Consider the following 27,258-nt stretch of genomic DNA (forward strand, 5'->3'; position numbering starts at 1 on the left):
ATTTGAAAGCTGGAGGGGGAGGGGGAGATGCAAAATGATAGGAGAAGACAGGAGGGGGAGGGATAGAGCCGAGAGCTGGACAGGTGATAGGCAAAAGGGGATACGAGAGGATCACGGCATAATTTCACGGCATACGTCCGTGACGATAAACCTGATTCTCGCCCTTGCTTTCGGGATTCTCAGATACCTAGTCGCTGCCTGAAGATTACATTAATTGCAGATCAGGATAGAAAGAATGATTCAAGAATGTCCTCGTGGGTTTCTTGAGGTTAAAAGAAGAAAAGGAGCGACCTCACGGATTTCCTGGAATCCCCGTCCCAGAAGTAGCATTTGGGGTGGTATTTCTATCTTATGACATAAGTGCTCCCGTGCTAGTAACTTCCTTGTGAATCGTTTCTCTGTGGACTCGGCCCACACTTCTCGATGTTTCAGTAAGTCAGCCAGCATGATCAAAGACCCCACCCAACCCTGGTAATTCTCTCTTCTCCTCCTTCCCATCGGGCAGAAGATACAGAAGTCTAAAAGCACACATCACCAGGCTCAGGGACAGCTTCTAATGTCTATAAAACCATAAGTCAGAGGAGCAGAAACAGGCCATTCGGCCCATAAGATCTGCTGCCCCATTCCATCATGGCGGATTCATTTGCCCTCTCAGCCAATTCTCCTGCCTTCTCTCCATAATCTAATCAAGAACCTATCAATCAACACACATCAAAATTGCTGGTGAACGCAGCAGGTCAGGCAGCATCTCTAGGAAGAGGTACAGTCGGTGTTTCAGGCCGAGACCCTTCGTCAGGACTAGTCTTCAGCAGCAATTTTGATGTGTGTTGCTTGAATGTCCAGCATCTGCAGAATTCCTGTTGTTTAAGAACCTATCAATCTTCACTTTAATTATATCCAATGACTCAGCATCCACAGCTGTTGGCGGCGATGAATTCCACTGACTCACCACCCACTGGCTAAAGAAATCGCTCCTCATCTCTGTTCTAAAAGGACGTCCTTCTATTCTGAGGCTGTGCTCTCTGGTCATAGACTCCCCCCACTACCTCTCCTTGTCCACTCTATCCAGGCCTTTCAATATTCGATAGGTTTCAGTGAGAACCCCCCCTTCATTCTTCTAACCTCTAGAGCCATCAAATGTGAACCTTTTCATTCCCAGGGTCATCCTTGTGAACCTCCTCTAGACCTCCTCCGATGCCAGGACATCCTCTCTTAGATAAGGGGCACAAAACTGCTCACAATGCCCCCTAGAATGATAAGATGGACATTTGACCCCACAATAGAACATAGAATAGTACAGCACATTACAGGCCCTTCAGCCCACAATGTTGTGCCAACCCTCAAACCCCGCCTCCCATATAACCCCCCACCTTAAATTCCTCCATATACCTGTCTAGTAGTCTCTTAAACTTCACTAGTGTATCTGCCTCCACCACTGACTCAGGCAGTGCATTCCACACACCAACCACTCTCTGAGTAAAAAACCTTCCTCTAATATCCCCCTTGAACTTCCCACCCCTTACCTTAAAGCCATGTCCTCTTGTATTGAGCAGTGGTGCCCTGGGAAAGAGGCACTGGCTATTCACTCTATCTATTCCTCTTAATATCTTGTATATCTTTATCATGTCTCCTCTCATCCTCCTTCTCTCCAAAGAGTAAAGCCCCAGCTCCCTTAATCTCTGATCATAATCCATACCAGGCAGCATCCTGGTAAATCTCCTCTGTAGCCTTTCCAATGCTTCCACATCCTTCCTATAGTGAGGTGACCAGAACTGGACACAGTACTCCAAGTGTGGCCTAACTAGAGTTTTATAGAGCTGCATCATTACATCGCGACTCTTAAACTCTATCCCTCGACCTATGAAAGCGAAGTCGAAAGATTACCAAGCACAAAATAATGTTAGGTGATTGGATGTAAACGGTAGCATATCTACCGTGAGGCAACTTACAGAGATCTGTGGACATGTACCCTGAGATCCCTCTGCTCCTCCACACTACCAAGTATCCTGCCATTTACTTTGCACTCTGCCTTGGAGTTTGACCTTCCAAAGTGTACCACCTCACACTTCACCGGGTTGAACTCCATCTGCCACTTCTCAGCCCACTTCTGCATCCTATCAATGTCTCTCTGCAATCTTCAAGAATCCTCTACACTATCTACAGCACTAGAAACCTTTGTGTCGTCTTCAAACTTGCCAACCCACCCTTCTACCCCCACATCCAGGTCATTAATAAAAATCACAAAAAGTAGAGGTCCCAGAACAGATCCTTGTGGGACACCACTAGTCACAACCCTCGAATCTGAATGTACTCTCTCCACCACCACCCTCTGCCTTCTGCAGGCAAGCCAGTTCTGAACCCACCTGGCCAAACTTCCCTGGATCCCATGCCTTCTGACTTTCTGAATAAGCCTACCGTGTGGAACCTTGGCAAATGCCTTACTAAAATCCATATAGATCACATCCACTGAACTACCCTCATCTATATGCCTGGTCACCTCCTCAAAGAACTCTATCAGGCTTGTTAGACACGATCTGCCCTTCACAAAGCCATGCTGACTGTCCCTGATCAGACCATGATTTTCTAAATGCCCATAGATCCTATCTCTAAGAATCTTTTCCAACAGCTTTCCCACCACAGACGTAAGGCTCACTGGTCTATAATTATCTGGACTATCCCTACTACCTTTTTTGAATGAGGGGACAATATTTGCCTCCCTCCAATCCTCCGGTACCATTCCCATGGACAACGAGGACATAAAGATTCTAGCCAGAGGCTCAGCAATCTCTTCCCTCGTCTCGTGGAGCAGCCTGGGGAATATTCCATCAGGCCCCGGGGACTTATCCGTCCTAATGTATTTTAACAACAACACCTCCTCTCCCTTAATATCAACATGCTCCAGAACATCAACCTCACTCATATTGTCCTCACCGTCATCAAGTTCCCTCTCATTGGTGAATACCGGAGAAGTATTCATTGGGGACCTCGCTCACTTCCACAGCCTCCAGGCACATCTTCCCACCTTTATCTTCAATTGGTCCTACCTTCACTCCTGTCATCCTTTTTTTCTTCACATAATTGAAGAATGCCTTGGGGTTTTCCTTTACCTTACTCGCCAAGGCCTTCTCATGCCCCCTTCTTGCTCCTCTCAGACCCTTAAGCTCCTTTCTTGCTTCCCTATATTCCCCAATAGACCCATCTGATCCTTGATTCCTAAACCTCATGTATGCTGCCTTCTTCCACCTGACTAGATTTTCCACCTCACTTGTCACCCATGGGTCCTTCGCCCTACCATTCTTTAGTTAATCTTCCTCACCGGGACAAATTTATCCCTAAAATCCTGCAAGAGATCTCTAAACATCGACCACATGTCCGTAGCACAGTTCCCTGCAAAAACATCATCACAATTCACACCTGCAAGTTCTAGCCTTATAGCCTCACAATTTGCCTTTCCCCAATTAAAAATTTTCCTGTCCTCTCTGAATCTATCCTTTTCCATGATAATGTTAAAGGCCAGGGAGTGGTGGTCACTGTACCCCAGATGCTCACCCACTGAGAGATCTGCGACCTGACCAGGTTCATTACCTAGTACTAGATCTAGTATGGCATTCCCCCTGGTCGGCCTGTCAACATACTGTGACAGGAATCCATCCTGGACACACTAACAAACTCTGCCCCATCTAAACCCTTAGAACTAATCAGGTGCCAATCAATATTAGGGAAGTTAAAGTCACCCATGATAACAACCCTGTTATTGCACCTTTCCAAAATCTGCCTCCCAATCTGCTCCTCTGTATCTCTGCTGCTACCAGGGGGCCTATAGAATACCCCCAGTAGAGTAACTGCTCCCTTCCTGGACCTGACTTCCACCCATATTGACTCAAAAGAGGATCCTGCGACATTACCCACCCTTTCTGTAGCTGTAATAGTATCCCTGACCAGTAATGCCACCCCTCCTCCCCTTTTTCCACCCTCTCTATCCCTTTTAAAGCACTGAAATCCAGGAATATTGAGAATCCATTCCTGCCCTGGTGCCAGCCAAGTCTCTGTAATGGCCACTACATCATAATTCCATGTATGTATCCAAGCTCTCAGTTCATCACCTTTGTTCCTGATGCTTCTTGCATTGAGGTACAATCTAACTAGTTATGGCCTTGTCCCTTATCTTACTGTAACAACTCACTCTGCATTCTGTCGTGACCTGCCCCTTGTCCTACCTCGATGCACTGACACGATGAAATGATCTGGATGGATGGCGAGAAAGCAGTTTCTGCACTGGAACTCAGTACATCGAATAATATTAAACCAAGTTACCGTGCTTCAAGAGCCAACACCCCTGGCCAGCAAGAAAAATCCCCGTCTCCTCTCTCTGTTTGCCTCCTGCCAGCCAGCCAATCTTCTGTTTATCCTTGTATCTTTCCTGTAATACCATGGACTCTGATCTTGTTTAGCAGTCTCGTGTGACCTTGTCAAAGGACTTCTGAAAATCCAAATACACAACGTCCACAGCCCCTACCTTTGTCTATCCTGTCCTCAAAGAATTCCAACATTTGTCAGGGAAGATTTCCCCTTAAGGAAACCATGGTGGCTTTGGCCTATTTTATCATGTATCTCCAAGTACCCTGGAACCTTGCCCCTAATGGTGGACTCTAACATCTGCCAACCTCTAAAGTTGGGCTAACTGACCTATAATGTCCTGTCTTTTGCTTCCTTCCCTCAGAGTGGAGTGAAATTTGCAATTTTCCAGTCTTTTGGACCCATTCTAATGCCCCCACACTGCTGATGCCTTCACAATCTCTTTGGCGGCCTCCCAGAACCCTGGGGTGTAGTCCACCTGGTCCAGGTGACTTATCTACCTGCAGACCTCTCAGCTTCCCAAGCACCTTCTCCTTAGTAATAGCAACTGTGCTCACTTCTGTCCCCAACACTCTAAAATTTCTGCTATACTGCTGGTCTTCCACAGTGAAGTCTGATGCAAAATACTTATTCAGTTCATTCGCCATTTCTTTGTTCCCTATTACTACCTCTCCAGCATCTTTTTCCAGCATTCCAATATCTACTCTTGCCTCTCTTTTACTCATATCTGAAAAAATCCTTTGGTATCTTGTATTATTGTCTAACTTAAATTCTTATTTCAACTTTTCTCTCCTTATTGCTTTATTAGTTGTTTTCTGTAGTTTCTTCCCCCCCCATCCTCTTTCTTCCCACTAATCTTAGCAGTTTTGTATGCCCTCCTTTTTGCTTTAATGCTGGCTTTGACCCCCATGCCAGACACAGTTGCCTCATCCTCCCTCTGGAATGCTTCTTCCTTGGGATGAACTGATCCCGTGTCTTTCTAATTGCCCCCAGAAACTGCAGCCATTGCTGTTCTGCCGTCATCCCTGCTAGTGTCCCCTTGCAATCAACTATGGCCACATGCATCTGTGTTACCTTTGCTCCACGGTAATACTGATTTGAGCTTCTCTCTGCCAAGCTAGTAAGTGAATTCTATCATATTATGATCACTGCTTACCTTAATCTCACTAATCAAAGCTGGTTTATTACACAACACAAAATCCAGAATTGCCTGTTTCGCCATAGTTAGGCCATAAGCTACTCTAAATAGGCATTCTACAATTTCCTTCTCTTGGGATCCAGCATCAATCTGGTTTTCCCAATCTACCTGTGTATTCAAATCCCCCTCCACGATCGTAACATTGCCCTTTTCCCATGCCTTTGTAGCCCACATCCTGGCTACGGTTCGGGGGCCTGTATAGAACTTCCCTCTGGGTCTTTTTACTCTTGCAGTTGTGAACATAAGAACAGGAGAAATAGGTGCAGGAGTCGGCCATCTGGCCCGTTGAGCCTGCTCCGCCATTCAATAAGATCATGGCTGATCTAGCCATGGACTCATCTCCACCTACCTGCCCTTTCCCCATTACCCTTAATTCCCCTACTATCCAACAATCTATCCAACCTGTTTACAAAGGAAACCACCTCTGCTTCGTTGGGCAGAGAATTCCACAGATTCACCACTCTCTGGGAAAAGCAGTTCCTCCTCGTCTCCGTCCCAAACCTTGAAGCTATGTCCCCTAGTTCTACTCACAAGGATTCTACATCTCCTGATCCTACAGTATGTCACTTCTTTCCAAGGATTTGATTTCATTGTCTACCCCATCCCCTCCACCCGCCTGCCTGCCCTTTGTATGCCAGACTCCCAGCTGTGAGCTTCTCTCAGACATGACTTAGTGATGCATCACATCATCTGACCCTCGCTGAACCATTTAAACTACCTGCTCCCATCGCCCTGCACTGGGACCGTCGCCCTACCATCCATGTACCGATCCAAACTTCTCTTAAACGTTGAAATCGAGCTGGCACGCACCACTTGTGCTGGCAGCTCATTCCACACTCTCACCACTCACCGAGTGAAGTTTCCCCTCATGTTCCCCTTGAACTTTTCACCTTTCACCCTTAACCCATGACCTCTGGTTGTAGTCCCACCCAACCTCACTGCATTTACCCTACCTATACCCCTCATAATTTGTATACTTCTATCAAATCTCCCCTCGATCTTTATTCTAAGGAATAAAGTCCTAACCTAATCAATCTTTCGTTATAACTAAGGTCCAGCAATATCCTTGTAAATTTTCTGTGTACTCTTTCAACCTTATTCACTGTAGGTAGGTGATCAAATTAGGAATTTACCACCCTCCTTTTCAATTTTGCCTCCATGTTGCTTTAAGTAAAATTTTTATCCCTTTCTAAACTATGTTATTCTTTATTCTGGAAATTTCTCCCGCACTCTCTTCCCCTTTTACTTTATTCATACTTTCCCCAGGTCTTGAACCTCGGTCGTTTCCCCCCCCCCCAACCCTCCGGCTTAGTTTAAAGCCCTGGTTAGACGATTTGCCAGGAAACGCCGATGAACTGCAAGTGTCAACGACAGCCCAGAATGCTTTAAGAATCTCAGCGGGGGTGGGCAGACTGGCAGATGACATGCCCTTACCCCTCCGCAGACTCTGCAGCTAAAAGTCAAACTGTGATTTTACGGGGCACCGATCTCTGATTGTTTATTTTTTATCTCTTATTTATTGAGGTACAGCGCAGAATAGGCCGTCCCAGCCCTTCGAGCTGCACCACCCAGCAATGATCCTAGGCTATTCACAATCTACAATGGCTGGTTAACCTCCCAACTTGTGTGCGTCTTTGGACTGTGTGGGCGGGAACAGGAGCACCCAGAGGAAACCCAGGCAGTCACGGGGAGAGCGTACAAACTCCTTACAGGCAGCGATGGGCATTGCGCCCGGGTGCCTGGTGTTGTAAGGCGTTGTGCTAATCACAACGCTACCGTACCACTTGCAAAAGAACGCCTCCCCTAAAAGAACAAGAATAACTCCAAGGAGTCCGAGAGATTCTGCCAGTGCTGGAAATCTAGAGCAACACACAAAGAAAATGCTGGGGGAACTCAGCAGGTCAGGCAGCATCCATGGAAGGGAGTAAACCGTCGATGTTTCGGGCCAAGACCCTTCAACAACCTTGTCTTACGCTACCTGCACAAACACTGTCCCTGTCCCTGAAGCAAAGTACTCATTAGCGGCCTCTTACCTGATAGATGGCTTCATCGCAGGCACTCTGTAGACCAAGGTTCACCATGGTGTTCTGCAGTGTACGGCCCATGTAAAACTCCAGCGACAGGTAGTAGATACGCTGAGAGGGAGAGAGGTCAAACGTTAACAATCCTGGTAAACGGCGGCACAATATTTGAGCTGCTGCACACCTGACAACGAAGCTGGAAATGGTCAACGCGGCGTAATGGCCTCCAGCTCACGTGCCAGAAGGGGAAACGGTGTTGGTTGTTCAAGAATTACATTGCCAAAACACGGTTATAGCACCTCAATCTGCAAAGTAGGTTCTCCAGAATAATGCTTACAGCAGGCAGGTGGTGTTTAGAAAAGTGAGAGAGATGTTACAGACTGACCTCACTTATGGACACCTGCACTTTACACGGAGCATAACATTATTGAGACAATAAGACCTCAAGATATAGGAGCAGAACTAGATCACAGACCCATCGAGTCTGCTCCACCATTTCATCATGGCTGATCCATTTTTGCTCTCAACCCCATTCTCCTGCCTTCATCCCCGTAAGCTTTCATGCCCTGACTAATCTAGGGCCTCTCATCCTCCGTCTCATCAAATACACCCAATGACCTGGCCTCCACAGCTGCCTGTGGCAATGAATTCCAAAGATCCGTCACTCTCTGGCTACAGAAGTTCCTCCTCACCTCTGTTCCAAATGGATGGCCCCCTGATCTGAGGCTCTTCTCCTCCACGACAGGAAACGTCTTTTGTACATCGATTTTACTAGGGTTTTCAACATTCAATAGGTTTCAATGAGATGCCCTCTCATTCTTATAAACTGCAGTATGAGCCCAGAGCCATCAAATATCAAATGCACCTCATACATTGTGTGTGTGTGTGTGTGTGTGTGTGTGTGTGTGTGTGTGTGTGTGAGATACATTAACCCTTTTATTCCTGGAATCATTCTCACGAACTTCCTCTGGACCCTCTCCAAAGTCAGCACATCCTTTCTTAGACAAGGGGCCCAAACTACTCACAATACTCCAAGCGAGGCCTTGCCAGGGCTTTATAAAGTCTCAACATTTCACCCTTGCTCTTATATTCTAGTCCTCTTGATATGAATGCTAACATTTCATTTGTCTTCCTCATCCTGCAAATTGACCTTTGGGCAATCCCGCATGAGGACTCCCAAGTCCCTTTGCAACTCTTGATTTTGGAATTTTCTCCCCGTTTAGAAAACAGTTCCTTCTACCAAAGTGCACGACCGTACACTTCCGGACACTGTGTTCCATTTGCCACTTCTTTGCCCAGTCTCCCAATCTGGCTAAGTCCTTCCGCAGCCTTCCTGCTTCCTCAACACTACCTGCCCCTCCACCTATCATCCGCACAGCTGGCCACAAAGCCATTAATTCTAATCAACGACACATAGCGTTAAAAAGCAGTCCCAACACCGACCCCTGCGGAATACCACTAGACACCAGCAACCAACAAGACGCCCTTTATTCCCACACTTTGCCTGCTGCCAATCAGCCAATCCTCTACCCATGGTAGTATCTTGTTAAGCATGTGTGGCACCTTGTCAAAGGCCTTCTAAAAATTCGACTACACAACATCCACCAATTCTGCTTTGTCTATCCTGCTTGTTATTTCCTCAAGGAATTCCAGCAGATTTGACAGGTAAGATCTTCACTTAAGGAAACCATGCTGACTTTAGCCTATTTTATCATGTGCCTCCAAGTAACCCAAAGCCACACCTTTAACTCGATTCCAGCATCTTTCCAACCACAGAGCTCAGACTAACTGGGCTATAATTTTCTGCTTCCCATTCTTCTTGAATAGTGGAGTGACACTACAACTTTCCATTCCTCTGGAACCATACTAGTATCTCGTGTTTCATGAAACATCACTACCAATACCTTCACAATCTCCCCAGCCACCTCTTTCAGAATCCTGGGGTGTAGTCGATCTGACCAGGGGACTTACCTACCTTCAGACCTTTCAGCTTCCCAAAGCACCTCCTAGTAATAGCAATTGTGCTCACTTCTGTCCGCTGACAGTCTCAATGACCAACATACTGCTAGTGTCTTGCATAGTGAATACGGATGCAAAATACTTACTTAATTACTACCTCTCCAGCGTCATGATATCTACTCTCGCCTCTCTTTTTCTTTTTACGTATTTGAAAAAAACTTTTGGTATCCTCTTTGGTATTATTGGCTAGCTTACCTTTATATATCATCTTTTCTCTCCTTATGGAATTTTTAGTTGTCTTCTGCTGGTTTTTAAAAGCTTTCCAATCCTCTAACTTCCCACTAATTTTTGCTCTCTTATATGTTCTGTCTTGTGCTTTTCTAGTGTTTTTGATTTCCCTTGTCAGCATCATCCTGCCTTCAGAATGCAACTACTTCTTGTTTAGGATGTACCTATCCCGCGCCTTTCAAATTTCTTCCACGAACTCCAGCCATCATCCCCGCTCATGGCCCTTGCAATCAACTTTGGCCAGCTCCTCTCTGATGCTTCTATAATTCACTTTACTCCACTGCTACATCTGACTTTAACTTCTCCCTCTTCAACTGCAGGGCGAAGTCTATCATATTATGATTATTGTCCCCTAAGGTTTCCTTTACCTTAAGCTCCTTAATCAAATCCGGTTCATTACACACATCCAATCCAGAATAGCCTTGAGTCCTAGTGGGCTCAAGCTGCTCCAAAAAAAAACAACAGGTAGGCAGTCTACAAATTCTCTCTCTTGGGACCCAACACCAATCTGACTGATCTCTCAAAATGCTGCACCCTGATATCACAAGCGACAGACCCATCCCCACCAGTACTGTACCACAGTGTTATTGAGTAACAGCTCATCCTCACTGGTACCATACCCCGGTGTTACACAGTGACAGACCCATCCCCACCGGTACTGTACCCTGGTGTTACACAGTGACAGACCCATCCCCACCGGTACCGTACCCTGGTGTTACACAGTGACAGACCCATCCCCACCGGTACCGTACCCTGGTGTTACACAGTGACAGACCCATCCCCACCGTACCGTACCCTGGTGTTATACAGTGACAGACCCGTCCCCACCGGTACCGTACCCTGGTGTTACACAGTGACAGACCCATCCCCACCGGTACCGTACCCTGGTGTTACACAGTGACAGACCCATCCCCACCGTACCGTACCCTGGTGTTATACAGTGACAGACCCATCCCCACCGGTACCGTACCCTGGTGTTACACAGTGACAGACCCGTCCCCACCGGTACCGTACCCTGGTGTTACACAGTGACAGACCCATCCCCACCAGCACTGTACCCTGGTGTTACACAGTGACAGACCCATCTCCACCGGTACCGTACCCTGGTGTTACACAGTGACAGACCCATCCCCACCGGTACTGTACCCTGGTGTTATACAGTGACAGACCCGTCCCCACCGGTACTGTACCACAGTGTTATACAGTGACAGACCCATCTCCACCGGTACCGTACCCTGGTGTTACACAGTGACAGACCCATCCCCACCGGTACCGTACCCTGGTGTTACACAGTGACAGACCCATCCCCACCAGCACTGTACCCTGGTGTTACACAGTGACAGACCCATCTCCACCGGTACCGTACCCTGGTGTTACACAGTGACAGACCCATCCCCACCGGTACTGTACCCTGGTGTTATACAGTGACAGACCCGTCCCCACCGGTACCGTACCCTGGTGTTACACAGTGACAGACCCATCCCCACCGGTACTGTACCAAAGTATTATACAGTGACAGACCCATCCCCACCGGTACCATACCCTGGTGTTACACGGTGACAGACCCGTCCCCACCGGTACTGTACCCTGGTGTTATACAGTGACAGACCCGTCCCCACCGGTACCGTACCCCAGTGTTACACAGTGACAGACCCGTCCCCACTGGTACCGTACCCTGGTGTTACACAGTGACAGACCTGTCCCCACCGGTACTGTACCCTGGTGTTACACAGTGACAGACCCATCCCCGCCAGTACTGTACTCTGGTGTTACACAGTGACAGACCCGTCCCCACCGGTACTGTACCCTGGTGTTACACAGTGACAGACCCATCCCCACTGGTACTGTACCCCAGTGTTACACAGTGACAGACCCGTCCCCACCAGTACCGTACCACAGTATTATACAGTGACAGACCCATCCCCACCGGTACCGTACCCTGGTGTTACACAGTGACAGACCCGTCCCCACTGGTACTGTACCCTGGTGTTATACAGTGACAGACCCATCCCCACCGGTACCGTACCCCGGTGTTACACAGTGACAGACCCATCCCCACCGGTACCGTACCCTGGTGTTACACAGTGACAGACCCGTCCCCACCAGTACCGTACCACAGTATTATACAGTGACAGACCCATCCCCACCGGTACCGTACCCTGGTGTTACACAGTGACAGACCCGTCCCCACTGGTACTGTACCCTGGTGTTATACAGTGACAGACCCATCCCCACCGGTACCGTACCCTGGTGTTACACAGTGACAGACCCGTCCCCACCGGTACCGTACCCTGGTGTTACACAGTGACAGACCCGTCCCCACCGGTACCGTACCCTGGTGTTACACAGTGACAGACCCGTCCCCACCGGTACCGTACCCTGGTGTTACACAGTGACAGACCCCTCCCCACCGGTACCGTACCCCGGTGTTACACAGTGACAGACCCATCCCCACCGGTACTGTACCACAGTATTATACAGTGACAGACCCATCCCCACCGGTACCGTACCCTGGTGTTACACAGTGACAGACCCATCCCCACCGGTACTGTACCCTGGTGTTATACAGTGACAGACCCATCCCCACCGGTACCGTACCCTGGTGTTATACAGTGACAGACCCGTCCCCACCGGTACTGTACCACAGTGTTATACAGTGACAGACCCGTCCCCACCGGTACCGTACCCCAGTGTTACACAGTGACAGACCCGTCCCCACCGGTACCGTACCCTGGTGTTACACAGTGACAGACCCATCCCCACTGGTACTGTACCCTCGGCAGTACAATATCTTAGTGTTATACAGAGACCAGAGACACACCTTGTACGTGTTGCACACAAGTCGGGTATTCATACCCTGGGAGACGTTGTACTGGTGAAGGGCCTAGAAAGACTAGCTACAATCGACTCTGTTCAAGAGCCTTGAGGTAACGTTGCAGGTTATAAATCCTGGTTAGACCACACCTGGAATATCGTGTTCAGTGCTGGTCGTGTCAGTATAGGAATGACGCTTCAGAGGAGATTTACCGGGATGCTATCTGGATTAGAGAGCATGCCTTACGAGGAAAGGCTGAGCAAGCCAGGGCTTTTCTCTTTGAAGCAAAGGAGGATGAAAGGCAACTTTCTACGTGGAACTTTGTGGTAGGAGAGCAGCCTTCACCACCCAGGCCACGCTCCTTTCTTGCTGCTGCCATCGGGTAACATAATTGATTTGGAACTTGAGTTCTTCTCTCTTTCAGCCATCAGGAGCTCTGCATACCCAGGCTTCACATTGTCAGTGATCCCTCCCATCCGTCCAGCAGTCTCTCTGACCCTCTACCATCAGCCAGGAGGTAACGTTGCATTAGGGCAAAGACTGTCAGGAAGGCAAGGAGCTTCTCGCCCCTGGCCGAGAGACTACTGAACCCCCTGCCACCACCCATGTTTCGTCATGTGTGAAGCGTCAGTGGCGTATTGCCTGGTGTTATCAAGACACCTTATCTGGCAAGATGGCAGTAGTGACCAACAGCGACACCCTGCCGACAGCTCACAAAACTACTAGATATTCTTCTTCTTCTAATAAACCTCTGCACCGGAACTACGATTGATTGCAGCCTGCAATTTCCATTTTAAGGATGGATTTTTCAGCTGACTAAACAATCTGGCGCTCTTGGGACCTCCTGGGGGAATTCGGCGAGGATGTGCGGGGGCGGCCCTCAATTCCGAACAGTGGAACGCGAACCCTCGGTCGGCTCCGTTACTCTGCACTGACTAAAGCGTCGAGCAAGTTTGAAATCGACGAGGCCGAAAGCGGAAGACGAACAAGTGTTCGGCCCGTGTCACTGCGTTTAGCCGGTGGAAGGTTCAGGATTCTTGCAGCCCACGCTGCAGGTGAGGGAGAAGGTGGGCGGGTGGGGTGACGAAGTGAAAAGCTGGGAGGTGATTGGTGGAAGAGGTGGAAGGCTGAAGAAGGAGGAAGCTGATTGGAGAGGCGAGTGGGTCAAGGGAAAAGGGGAAGGAGGAGGGGGGGCACCAGCGTTTGTAGTATCTCTTGTGTTAATGTTGGAACCTACCAGTGAACTTTAGATGCTGTCAAGCAGTAAAGGAAATGCTGATTGCTCTTTCAGATTGGTTACTGCGTTGCAACAGTAACCATGCTTCTATAAGTAACTTTATTGGCTGCAAACTCCTTCTGGACGTTGAGGAAATAGAAAGCAGTTTGCAAACTTTATAATCGAAAGTTTGGTATTCCCTGCTACAGAAGGTGGTGGAGACAGCCCAGCCCAGCAAATCCCTCCCCACCAATGACGTGGAGCGCTACCACAGAAAGCAGCGTCCGTCATTAAGGAACCTACCCGCCCCCCCCACCATCCAGGCCATCTCTTTCCTCGCTAGGGTCAGGCAGGAGGTATAGAAGCCTTTAAGTTCAGGGTCAGTTATACACTACGACCATCAGACTCCTGAACCAGCGTGGTTAACTTCACTCACGCTGTCCTGCACGGAAAGTGACGCACACAAAAATGCTGGAGGAACTCAGCAGGTCTATGGGAAAGAATTGACAGTAGATGTTTCGGGCTGGGACCCTTCAGCAGGACTGGAAGGGAAGGAAGTCAGAGTAAGAAGGTGGGGGGGGGGAGAGGAAGAAGTACGAGGTGGTAGATGATGGGTGAGACCGGGAGAGTGGCAGGGGGCAAAGTAAGAAGTGGATTGGTGAAAGAGATACAGGGCTGGAGAAGGGGAAGTCTGATAGGAGAGGACAGAAGGCCATGGAAGAAAGGGAAGGGGGAGGGTCACCGAAGGGAGGTGATGGGCAGGTGAGGATGAGAGAGCGAAACGGGAATGGTGAAGGGAGGGGGTATTACTGGAAGCTCGCACCCATAACCTCTTAACCTTTGATAGCAGCTGGCCATCTGCACGTTAACTGTGGAGGACAGCACTGTGCATAAGAAACATAAGTATAACAAGCCATTTAGCCTCTGGTACCCACTCTGCTATGTGAATGTTATGTATCCACAGGTCCAAGAACAAAGGAGTGCTATGATTAAACTTTTTTTACTGAATCTTGGTGGGAATGTTTTACAGACTTTATAAAAAGAGCTGGAAAATGGAATCCGTAAGGATGACTGGCACGAATATAGAGAAAGATCAATATTAAGAATAAGAAGGGCCTATTTCTGTGTTGTATGACTCTACAAACTTCCAAAGCATCATGAGAGTCAAATAAAAGCTTCTGCATAGAAACAGGCCCTTCAGCCCATCCAGTCTGTGCCGAAACATTAATCTGCCCAGTCCCATCGACCTTTGTCTTCCCTTTAGCTTTCCTTTGCTCGCTTTTCCTGTGTTGTAGAAGGAAATTAAACACAGAGTGATGCAGTTAGGAAAGTTAAACCAGGGCAAAGCGTTTAGTAAATCGTAGGGTCATGGGGAGAGAACGAGGGATACCAGTATGATGTCCCCTGGGAGTGGCAACTCAGGGTGGTGAAGAAGCCACGTACACCACACTTGCCTGTGTGTGTTTGGGGGGGCGGGGGACTGAGTACAAGAGTTGGGTTGTTACGTTAGAGCTGTACAAGACCTTACTCGAGCCTGCCCTTGAAGGCAGCTCCGATCCTCAGACAGAAGGAACACAGCCAGACGGAGCACGGAAACGATTCACAAAGGTGCTGCTACGACAAGAGGGCTTTTACGGACGGACAGGATAGGATAGCGCTAAGGTAACCTAAGGAATGGCCTCATAGAAGTTTACAGCATCACGATGCGCACAGAGATTGAGATGAAGGTAAAAATTAGCATTATCTGTGACACGAACATCGACACACACACACACACACACACACACACAGTGAAATGCAAACTAAGTCAGCGCAAGGATCACCACACTTCAGGCGCCAGCACAATACGCCTACGACCCGTGAGCCCTGACCTCTGCTTCTTCGGAACGTCTGGGCGGGAAGAACGTGCAAACTCCTCAGAGGCAGCAGCAGGAGTTGAACCCTGACCGCTGATCCCCAAGGATAGGGGAGACTAAAACCCTAGGGCATAGATACAGAAAGGAGGGCTGGAGGGGTAGGCTCTTCCCCACCCCACACACAAAGGGTAGGAGGTCCAAGGAATGAACTGCCAGAGGAAGTGGTAGAGGTGGATACGATCGGAGCATTTGAAAGATGGATAGGAAAGGCTTGGAGGGGTATGTTCTAAAACACAGGCAAATGGGACTTGGACAGGAAAGCACCTTGATCGACACAGGCGGATTGAGCCACACAGGGTCTGCTTCTGTACTCAGAATCTTCCTCCGCGAGAGGCATTTCTGCATTGACTGGTATCTCTAAGACCTTCTTGGAAACTTAGCCGCCACAGATTTGGTGTGCCACGTAAAACTTCGACAAGTCTCTACGGATGCACGGTGGACAGAATTCCAACTGGCTGCACTGCCGCCTGGTCCGGGAACACCAGGAATAGAAAAGGACGCGGGAAGTGGCGGCTACAGCCCAGTCCATCACAGGCAAAGCCCTCGCCGCCTTCGAGCACATCTGCAAGTAGGGCTGCCACGCGAAAGCAGCAGCCACCATTAAACAACCGCAACCACCCGGGCCAGGTTCTCTTCTCACTACTACCATCAGGCAGGAGGTATGGGAGCCTGGGGTCCCACACCAAGTCAGGAACTGTTATTGCCCCACACCATCAGGCTCCTGGATAACTTCACTCACTCCAACACTGAACTGATGCCACAACCCAGGGACTCACCTTCAAGGAATCTACAACTCATGTTCTCAATATTATTTATTCGCAATAGGTCTATGGCGGACACGATTTCATTGGCTCTTCACGTGGCCATGGATCGCCTAGACAATACAAATACCGATGTCGGGATGCTGTTTGCTGACTACAGCTCGTCATTTAACACCATCATTCCTGCAGGTCCCGATCGAAAAGCTCCAGAACCTGGGCCTCTGTACCTCCCTCGACTCCCTCACCGGAGGATCACAGCCTGTGCGGACCGGAAGCAACGTCTCCACCCCGCTGACACCCAACACCGGCGCACCTCAGGGAACTGCGCTCGTCGGAGTAAGCTGCAAATTTAGTCAGCTCCATCACCGGCACCGGCCTCCATCGTACCCAGGACACCCTCAAGGAGCGGCGCCTCAGAAAGGCGGCGTCCTCATGAAGGATCCCGTCACCCAGGACATGCCCTCTTCTCATTGCTACCATCAGGGAGGAGGTACAGGAGCCTGAAGACACACACTCAACGATTCAGGAACAGATTCTTCCCCTCTGCCGTCCGATTCCTGAATGGACATTGAACCCCTGAACACTACCTCAATACTTTTTAATTTCTATTTTAGTACTACTTAGTTAATTTAACATATATACAATAATTCAGTTTTTTCCTCCATTATTTTGTACTGTTGCTGCAAAGTCAACTAATTTCACAACATATGCCAGCGATATTAAACCCGATTCCAATTCTGACTGACTCTAATTATTATTATTTTGTATTTGCACAGTTTGTGTTTTGCAAATCGGTTGTTTGTCTGTCTTTCATCAACCCTATTGCCTTTCTTTGTACCTACTGTGAGAGCCTGCAAGAAAATTAATCTCAGGGTGGCATGCACGTACTCTGATAATAAATTTACTTTGAACTTTGAAGTCCTTAAGCATCATCAGGCAAAGCCCTGACTCAGTGCAGAAGCCATTTGCTGTTCGGCTGAGCTGCAGTTTCTTGGCAACGTTTCCAGGGACGATTTAATGGTGCCGGCACTTTCTCTAACTTGCAGAGTATCCGTTTACATTACGAGGACAGGCAAGAAATCCATTGGCAGCCGTTTCTTGAGGTGGAGGACATCTCGCTCGTTGCTTGGCGCCGGTATGCAGAGGGCGACGGTCCATCCCAATGCAGTACTGGCGGGTCGGGGGTGGGGGCTCGAGTCATTCGAAAACTGTGTGGCTGAGACAACAGAGAGACAATAGGGCTCCCAGAGCGAGGGCAGGAGTAATCAGAGGGGGGGGTTTACACGGGATTAGCGTGTTACTAATGCAAGTAGTTGACCAGTTTCAGAACTCCAGTTCTACAATCAGAAGCCCTCCGTTACCCAATCCCCAAAAGCCTTTGATAAAGGCTCCAAGTGATACACAGAACACTGAAGTGTAGCACAGTACAGGCCATCCAGCCCACAATGTTGTGCCAACACTTTAACCTATTCCAAAATCAATCTAACATATTCCCCTCCCATGTAACCCACTAACCCACGCAAGGCTGCAGGACCGGATGGTGCAGGGTGCTCAAAGCCTGTGCCCCTCAGCTATGTGCAGTACTTCGCCATGTATTCAACCTGAACCCGAGGCTCTGGAGGGTTCCTGTACTGTGGAAGACGTCCTGCCTCGTCCCTGTGCCGAAGACGCCGCATCCCAGCGGCCTCAATGACTACAGACTGGTGGCATTGAACTCCCACATCATGAAGACCCTGGAGAGACTTGTTCTGGAGCTGCTCCGGACTATGGTCGGGCCACACTTAGATCCCCTCCAGTTCGCCTACCAGCCCCGACTAGGAGTTGCGGATGCCATCGTCTACCTGCTGAACCGTGTCTGCGCCCACCTGGACAAGCCAGCGAGCACTGTGAGGGTCATGTTTTTTGACTTCTCCAGTGCGTTCAACACCATCCGCCCTGCTCTGCTGGGGGAGAAGCTGACAGTGATGCAGGTGGATGCTTCCCTGGTGTCATGGATTCTTGATTACCTGACTGGCAGACCACAGTACGTGTGCTTGCAACACTGTGTGTCCGACAGAGTGATCAGCAGCACTGGGGCTCCACAGGGGACTGTCTTGTCTCCCTTTCTCTTCACCATTTACACCTTGGACTTCAATTACTGCACAGAGTCTTGTCATCTTCAGAAGTTTTCGGATGACTCTGCCATAGTTGGATGCATCAGCAAGGGAGATGAGGCTGAGTACAGGGCTACAGTAGGAAACTTTGTCACATGGTGTGAGCAGAATTATCTGCAGCTTAATGTGAAAAAGACTAAGGAGCTGGTGGTAGACCTGAGGAGAGCTAAGGTACCGGTGACCCCTGTTTCCATCCAGGGGATCAGTGTGGACATGGTGGAGGATTACAAATACCTGGGGATACGAATTGACAATAAACTGGACTGGTCAAAGAACATTGAGGCTGTCTACAAGAAGGGTCAGAGCCATCTCTATTTCCTGAGGAGACTGAGGTCCTTTAACATCTGCCGGACAATGCTGAGGATGTTCTACGAGTCTGTGGTGGCCAGTGCTATCATGTTTGCTGTTGTGTGCTGGGGCAGCAGGCTGAGGGTGGCAGACACCAACAGTATCAACAAACTCATTCGTAAGGCCAGTGATGTTGTGGGGATGGAACTGGACTCTCTCATGGTGGCGTCTGAAAAGAGGATGCTGTCCAAGTTGCATGCCATCTTGGTCAATGTCTCCCATCCACTACATAATGTACTGGGTGGGCACAGGAGTACATTCAGCCAGAGACTCATTCCTCCGAGATGCAACACAGAGCGTCATAAGAAGTCATTCCTGCCTGTGGCCATCAAACTTTACAACTCCTCCCTTGGAGGGTCAGACACCCTGAGCCAATAGGCTGGTCCTGGACTTATTTCATAATTTCCTGGCATAATTTACATATTACTATTTAACTATTTATGGTTCTATTACTATTTATTATTTATGGTGCAACTGTAATGAAAACCAGTTTCCCCTGGGATCAATAAAGTATAACTATGACTATTTTTCTATCATCCCTGTGCTTACCTGGGAGTTTCTTAAATCCCCCTAATGTATCTGCCTCCACCATCGTTCCATACACCAACCATTCTCTGTGTGAGAAAAATACCTGCCCCTGACATCGCCCCTATACTTTCTCCCAAACATTTTAAGGTTATTCTCAGCAATGCACACAAAACACTGGAGGAGCTCAGCATGGAAAAGAGTAAACAGTTGACATTCCGGGCCATGAGCCTCCTCCAGGACTGAAAGATTACCGGCATCTGCGGACCTCTCGTGCTTTTAAAGTATCGGCCATTTCTGCTGTGGAAAAAACTCCCCGGCTATCCATTCAGTTTATGCCACCCAGGACATTCCCTCTTCTCATCGCTACCGTCAGGGAGGAGGTACAGGAGCCTGAAGACACACACTCAACGATTCAGGAACAGCTTCTTCCCCTCTGCCATCCAATTCCTGAATGGACATTGAACCCATGAACACTACCTCACTACTTTTTTATTTCTGTTTTTGCACTACTCAGTTAACTATTTAATATATACTTATTGTAATTCAGTCTTTTTCCTGTTATTTATTGCATTGTCCTGCTGTTACAAAGTCAACAAATATCACAAGTATGCCGGTGATATTAAACCTGAATCTTGTAGGCCTCGATCAAGGCACATCTCATCCTCCTTCACTCCAAAGAGAAAAGCCCTGGTCCGCTCAAGCCTACCTCATGAGACATGCTCTGAAATCCAGGCAGCATCCTGGTAAATTTCCTCTGCACCCTCTCTAAAGCTTACACATCCTTATAACGAGGCGATCGGAACTGAACACAATATTCCGAATGTGCGCTCACTGCTGGAGATCTTGCTTGGTTAGTGGCTGGGATGCCCACAGCCGGGAAACGGCCCATCTCCTGCCAAATTGGCTGCAGATACGGCCTGCATAGCACCCTTCCCTACCTTTGCACATCCCAAAGCACACACTGCGGCCAATGAAATATCTGGGAAGCTAAGTTACTGCAGTGCTACCAGGACATCAGGGGCAGGTAATTTACAAAATGATCCATTATTTTTGCCTTGTTACAGGATAAATGTCAGCCCAGCACACCCGGGGACAAGCACCCACTGGGATTTTATGCATTTAACCAAGGTTGGGACCATGGTTTAACCGCACCAGAGAAACTCTTAATGGAACTGTCAGCCTTGCCTTCAGTTAATCCCAAACTTTTAAAGTGGATATTGGGCCATGTGGGACAGATCTCCCAGAATGGCCTGTCCCAATTAAAAAATGGGTGACTTAGATCGGTATGGCTTCCCTCTTTCCAAGAGTCCAGTCTGATTCCTTCTTCTCCAGCCCTTGACCTGGCTTCACCCATCACCTTCCAGCCAGCCTCCTTCCCCTCTCCCCACCTCCTTTTATTCTGGCGTCTTCCCCCGTTCCCTCTCACTCCTGAAGAAGGGTCTCGGCCCAGAACTGCTCGTTCACTTCCATCGATGCTGAGCTCCTCCGGCATTTTGTACGTCTTGCTTTGGTTTTCCAGCATCTGCAGACTTACATCGTGTCTATGACGTGCCCGAGGTGGTGACCTACTGAGAAGGCACTCTTGTTTTGGCACAGACTTTGAACTTGAGGGCAGACTACGGGGTTAATGGCAGGATCCTTAACAATTCAGAGGTCCAGATCCATAGATCCCTTGAAGTTGCTTTGCCTGTTGACAGGGAGTGTTGGCCTTCATTCGTCAGGGGATTGAGTGCAAGACCAGCGAAGTAATGATGCAGCTCTATAAAACCCTGGTTGGACCACCCTTGTAGTATTGTGTTCAGTTCTAGCCGCCTCAGTTCAGAAAGCTTCAGAAAGGATGCAGAGGACACATTGAAGAAGCTAGTTCTCTTCCACACTGAAGTGAGAGTGGATAAGAGGTGACTTGATAGAGGTGTACAAGATGATAAGACTCACAGATTAAGTGAACAGCCAGACTTTTCCTCAGGGTGGAAATTACTAATACCAGAGGGTATAATTTTAAGGCAATTATGGGAGGGTGTCAGAGGTAAGTTTTTTTAAAAACACAAAGAGCAGTGGAACACCCTGCCGGGGGCGGTGGCTCAAAGATTATGAATAAATAATAAACTTTCATTTATTATCAACGTATACCATAGATAACATTGAGAGTCATTTCTTAAAGGCAGCCACAAGACAAAGAAACAACAGAAGTTCGTGAAGAATATGCACACCACAGAGACAGTCATAAATCCAACATTGGAAAAAGGAACAAATCATGAAATCAGTAAAAAAAAAGCAAACAGACAGTCCACAGAAAATGAATTGCAGAGTCTTTGAAGATAGGCCCGCAGCCACATAGCCAGTTCCGCGCGGCAGCCAGTCTGGGAACTCGATGGCTGCCAGCCAGGCGAGTGAAGCCAGTCCAGGAGCCCACGGCTGCAGGGTCAGTTCAGCGCTGAGGCGAGTAATGTCTCCCCGGGTAGTGAGCTGAACGCCAGTTCGTCCCCTGCCCTCGCCCTTGACACCTTCATCTCTTATTTTTAACCTGGCTTGGTGCTTCGATCGGTTCATTATCTGTTCTCGGCCCCAGCGATGGCCTGCGTTCTCGAGCGTCCAGCTCGCCGACCGTTTCTGGATGCCGCAGAAACGCCAGGTCATATAGACGGTTGAAAAGCACTCCTCCCGGCGGGAAATCCCAGGCTGCAGGTTGCAGTGGTCGTAGTCCGGGAAAAGTATCTCTAGTAGAACTGTTAGTAGTTTAGTTTGCTGCAGGAAAGGCATCACGTTGCATGCTGATACATTAGGGGCATTTAAGAGACTCTTAGATGGGCATAGGATGACAGGAAAATGGAGGGTCATGTAGGAGGGAAAAATTCGATTGTTCTTAGAGTAGGTTGAAAGCTGGCACAACATTGTGGGCTGTAGGGCTGATACTGCACTGCTCTATGTTCACAGAGTCACAGAGGCAGCGACCAGCAGTGGATAGGTCTTGGCAAATTCCGATTCCCTCTTCCCGTCCCTTTCAGGGGATGCCGTAGAGACCTCCCCAGACAGAGAGCGATTGTTTTGGAAGTCCTGTGCAATGCTGGCCCCCACCCCAATGGACCCTAGCCACGCGTGTTCCCAGCACATTTCAGGGTGACGCAGCTCTGTACGTTCCTTAAGAGAGGGGGGGCATTCAGTCCATCGATCTGTGCCAGCTCACAGGGAATTCCCCTATAACAAGGTCTGCCGTAGTCCTATCAATTCAATAGTTCCCCCACCCCCTCAACCACATCCCTGCGCACATGTGCGCTAGGGGCAATTTACAGCGGGCAATAAATAAAACCAAGCCACCCATCTGTGGAAAGTGGAGTTCTCACACAGTCACAGGGAGAACATACAAACTCTCCCCACGGATAGCTTGGTTGGGGGGGGGGGGTCAGATTGAACTCAGGGCCTTTGGTCCTGCAAGGTAGCGGCTCTAATTGCTGAGTGACCAAAGGAACAGTTTAGCAAGTGTCGCTAAATATTACCGAGAAATTCAAAAGGGGGTGGGGACCATGATCTGCAATGAAAGGAGGGAGCAGGCTCACTGACAACGCTGGCCAGGACAGTCGACGGCAACTCAGAGACCGCCATCCATCTCAGGCAAAGCCCTTCCCCACCACTGGGCACATCTCCAAGGAGTGCCGACATACGAAAGCATCATCCATCATTAAGGACCCCATCATCCGTAAGGCCAGTGATGCTGTGGGGATGGAACTGGAGTCTCTGACGGTGGTGTCTGAAAAGAGGATGCTGTCCAAGTTGCATGCCATCTTGGACAATGTCTCCCATCCACTACATAATGTACTGGTTAGGCACAGGAGTACATTCAGCCGGAGACTCATTCCACTGAGATGCAACACAGAGCGTCAAAGGAAGTCATTCCTGCCTGTGGCCATCAAACTTTACAACTCCTCCCTTGGAGGCTCAGACACCCTGAGCCAATAGGCTGGTCCTGGACTTATTTCCTGGCATAATTTACATATTACTATTTAATTATTTATGGTTTTATTACTATTTAATTATTTATGGTGCAACTGTAACAAAAATCAATTTCCCCCGGGATCGATAAAGTATGACTACGACTATTCGGGCCACACTCTCCTCTTGTACCACCATGATGGCAACAACAGGAGACTCAAGTCCCACGCCGGCAGGTTCAGAAACAGTTATTGCCCTACAGCCATCAGGCTCCTGAACCAGTGTGGGCAACTTCACTCACCTCAACACTGAACTGATTCCACAACCTACAGACCAACTTTCAAAGACTCTCATGTTCTCAGTATTATTTATTTACTTTTTCATTATTTTCACTATTTGCCTTCTTTTGCACATTAGTTGCTTGTCAGCCTTTGTGTATGTATATTTTTCATAAATTCTATTGTATTTCTCTACTTTCCTGCAAATGCCTGCATGAAAATGAATCTCAGGGTTGGATATGGTGACACGTAACACTCGGTGGCCACTTTATTAGGTACACCTGCTCTCTAATGCAAATATCTAACCAGCCAATCACGTGGCAGCAACTCAAAGCATCAAAGCACGCAGACACGGTCAAGAGGTTCAGTTGTTGTTCAGACCAAAACATCAGAATGGGGGAAAGAAAGGTGATCCAAGTGACTTGGACAATGGAATGATTGTTGGTGCCAGATGGGGTGACTCGAGTATTTCAGAATCTGCTGATCTCCTGGGATTTTCACACAACAGGTCTCTTAGAGTTTACAGAGAATGGTGCAAAGAAACAAAGAACATCCAGTGAGTGGCAGTTCTGTGGGCGAAAACACCTTGTTAATGAGAGATATTCAGAGTACAATGGCCAGACTGGCTCAGGCTGACAGGAAGGTGACAGCAACTCAAATAACCACACATCACAACAGCAATATGCAGAAGAGATTATCTCTGAACGTACAAGTCGTCGTATCTTGGACAGGCTACAGGAGTGGAAGACCAGAACATACAATGTGGCCACTTTATTAGGTACAGAAGGCCCTTAATAAATTGGGCACTGCGTAGATCTAGTCGAGGCTTTCAGCCCTGTCAGCTGTCAGCCAGTACGATTTGGGACTAAGGTTTCAGACACAGAGAAAGACGGGTGGGTGGGAGGAGTTAGTGGTTAGGTAGGTATTTCTACAGAAGCAAATACTGTTCTCCTGGGATTTTCATGCACAACAGTGTCTAAGAGTACACAAATGAGAGGTGATTGATATGTTCGTGGCCTAAGGTAGAAGGAGTCAGTTTTAGAAAAACTAGCACATTTATTTTTCAACCTAGTCCCCTCCTACATTTACACACTTAGTCCAGCGGTCGTGGAGCACACGGATCTTGGACCTCCAGAAAGTGTCCGCAGCAGGGGTGATTGATAAGTTCATGGCCTAAGGTAGAAGGAGATGAGTTATTAACTTCAAACTTTCTGCATTATCACTCAAAGAGTTGAACCGCACGTGCATGTAACGAGAGCGTCTTGGACCTCCAGGTGGTCCACAGCACGGGTGATTGATAAGTTCGCAGCCTAAGGTAGAAGGAGATGAGTTATACAGCTCTTGTTACATACACGTGCAGTTCAACCCTGAGTGATTATGCAGAAAGTTTGAAGTTAATAACTCATCTCCTTCTACCTTAGGCCACAAACTTATCAATCACCCCTGCGGTGGACCACTTTCTGGAGGTCCAAGACGCCGACTTTTACAAAGAAGGGATCCGTATGCTCCACGACCGCTGGACTAAGTGTGCAAATGTAGGAAAAATAAATGTGCTAGGTTTTCTAAAATTGACTCCATCTTAGGCCACAAACTTATCAATCACCCCTTGTAAAATGGTGCGAAAGCAAAAAAAAACTCCAGTGAGCAACAGTTCTGTGGGCAAATATGCCTCGTCAATGGGAGAGGTCAGAGGAGAACGGCCAGGCTGGTTCAAGCTGACAGGAAGACGACAGTAACTCAAATAGCCACACATTACAACAGCATCTCTGAAGTGGATGGGCAACAGAGAAAAAAAAAGACCACAAACGTACGCTCAGGGGCCACTTTATTAGCTGAATGTAGAAATTTGTGAACGTGGAAGCTGACCTGTTTGACTGGACGCAAGCCAACGGCCGAGTTCGGTTTGCCAGTGTGCCCGAATGCCGAGCAGCGATCAGCAACTGACTGCAAGGCAAGGAGAAGCCGCGACCCCTGACATTCAGCTGCGTCTCATCCTGCCCAGGGCCAGGACCGCTGAGCGTGGCAAGGCAAAAGGAAGGGTACCCGCCTCCCACAGCATCCCGAGTAAAAATAGTTCCCTTCCAAGCTCCGCAAAGGTCAGGGGGCTTCGGAAGGCAGCCACCCCGGGTATCAGGCAACCAGTTCACCTTACGCTAAAGGTCACTGGGTCTCCTATACCCCACCGTTACAGGAGTGAGCTTGTGGTGTTGCCCTAGCTGGAACATAGACCCGTACAGCACAGGCCCTTCAGCCCACCATGCTCTGCTGACCTTGTCAATTTTATTCAAAGACCTTTGCGTTTTATTTCCACAGCTGTCTATATTTATTTTATTCTCATATTTGTATCCTGAGGAATAGGCCCGTCCGGCTCTCCGAGCTGCGCCACCCAGCGATTCCCCAACTTAACCGACTTACCACCACCGACTAGCCTGCCAACCGGGACGTCTCTGGCCTGTGTGTGGGGGGGGAAACCTGAGCACCCGGAGGAAACCCACGCGGTCATGGGGTGGGAATTGAACCCGGGCCGCTGGTACTGCAAAGCGCTGTGCCAGCCACTGCGCCAACGTGCCACCCTGTTGTACGGCACATCATCCGCCGTGCGGAAAGTGCTCTATAAACAAAACGGTTATTATCCAGGCTCAGTCTGAAGTTTTCCTCCTACGTAGCCCTCATTGTTCTTACATTCATGCACCCACCTGTATCTGCCTCCATCCCCACCCCCGGCAGCACGTGCCACGCACTCTCCCTGTAAAAGAAACTGACCCCTGACGTTCTCCTCTACTTCCCCCTCGTATCAGCCATTTCTGCCCTGGGGAAAAGCCTCTGGTGATCTGCTCGATCTATACCTCCCATCATCAAGTCACCTCTCATCGTCCTTCGATCCGAGCAGTAAGACCGCAGCTCGCTCAACCTGTCCTCGTAAGGCAAGCTCTCTCATCCAGGCAGCGTCCTGGTAGGCCACCTTAGCACCATTTCAGGAGCCTGCAGAGATTTGGCACGTCATCAAGAACTCTGACAAACTTCTATAGTCGTGTAGATGGAGAGAACACTAACTGGCTGGCTCACAGCCTGGTATGGAAACACCAATGCCTTTCAGTGGAAAATCCTACAAAAGGCAGTGGATTCGGTTCAGTCCATCATGGGTAAAGCCCTCCCAACCATTGAGCACATCGACATGAAACCCTGTCGTAGGAAAGCAGCGTCCATCATCAGAGACCCCCACCACCCAGGCCATCCATACTCCTTTCCCACAACAAGCAATCTCACTTTAAGGACTCTGTCTCATTATCTCATGCTCTTATTAGTCATTGCTATCTATTTACATTTGCTATTTGTGTATTTATATTTTATTATATTTGCATTCACACCGATTGTCATCTTCTGCATTCTGGTTGATCCTGTTTACAGTTACTATTCTAAAGATTTGCTGAGTATGCCCACAAGAAAATGAATCCCAGGGCTGTATACGGAGACACACATGAACTCTGATAATA

General features: G+C 48.6%; 1 protein-coding gene across 1 annotated transcript in view; it reads right to left on the reverse strand.

Moving 5' to 3' along the window:
- Nucleotides 1-27,258, reverse strand: part of LOC134339809 (glycogen phosphorylase, muscle form) — a 115,469-nt gene that overhangs the window by 80,108 nt on the left and 8,103 nt on the right. Inside the window, exon 2 of the mRNA XM_063036622.1 lies at nt 7,588-7,689. Within this exon, the coding sequence (XP_062892692.1) occupies nt 7,588-7,689 (102 nt within the window). The remainder of the gene's footprint in view (nt 1-7,587; nt 7,690-27,258) is intronic.

Source organism: Mobula hypostoma, chromosome 30 (assembly GCF_963921235.1).
Source record: "Mobula hypostoma chromosome 30, sMobHyp1.1, whole genome shotgun sequence".
In the NCBI taxonomy this organism is placed as follows: domain Eukaryota; kingdom Metazoa; phylum Chordata; class Chondrichthyes; order Myliobatiformes; family Myliobatidae; genus Mobula; species Mobula hypostoma.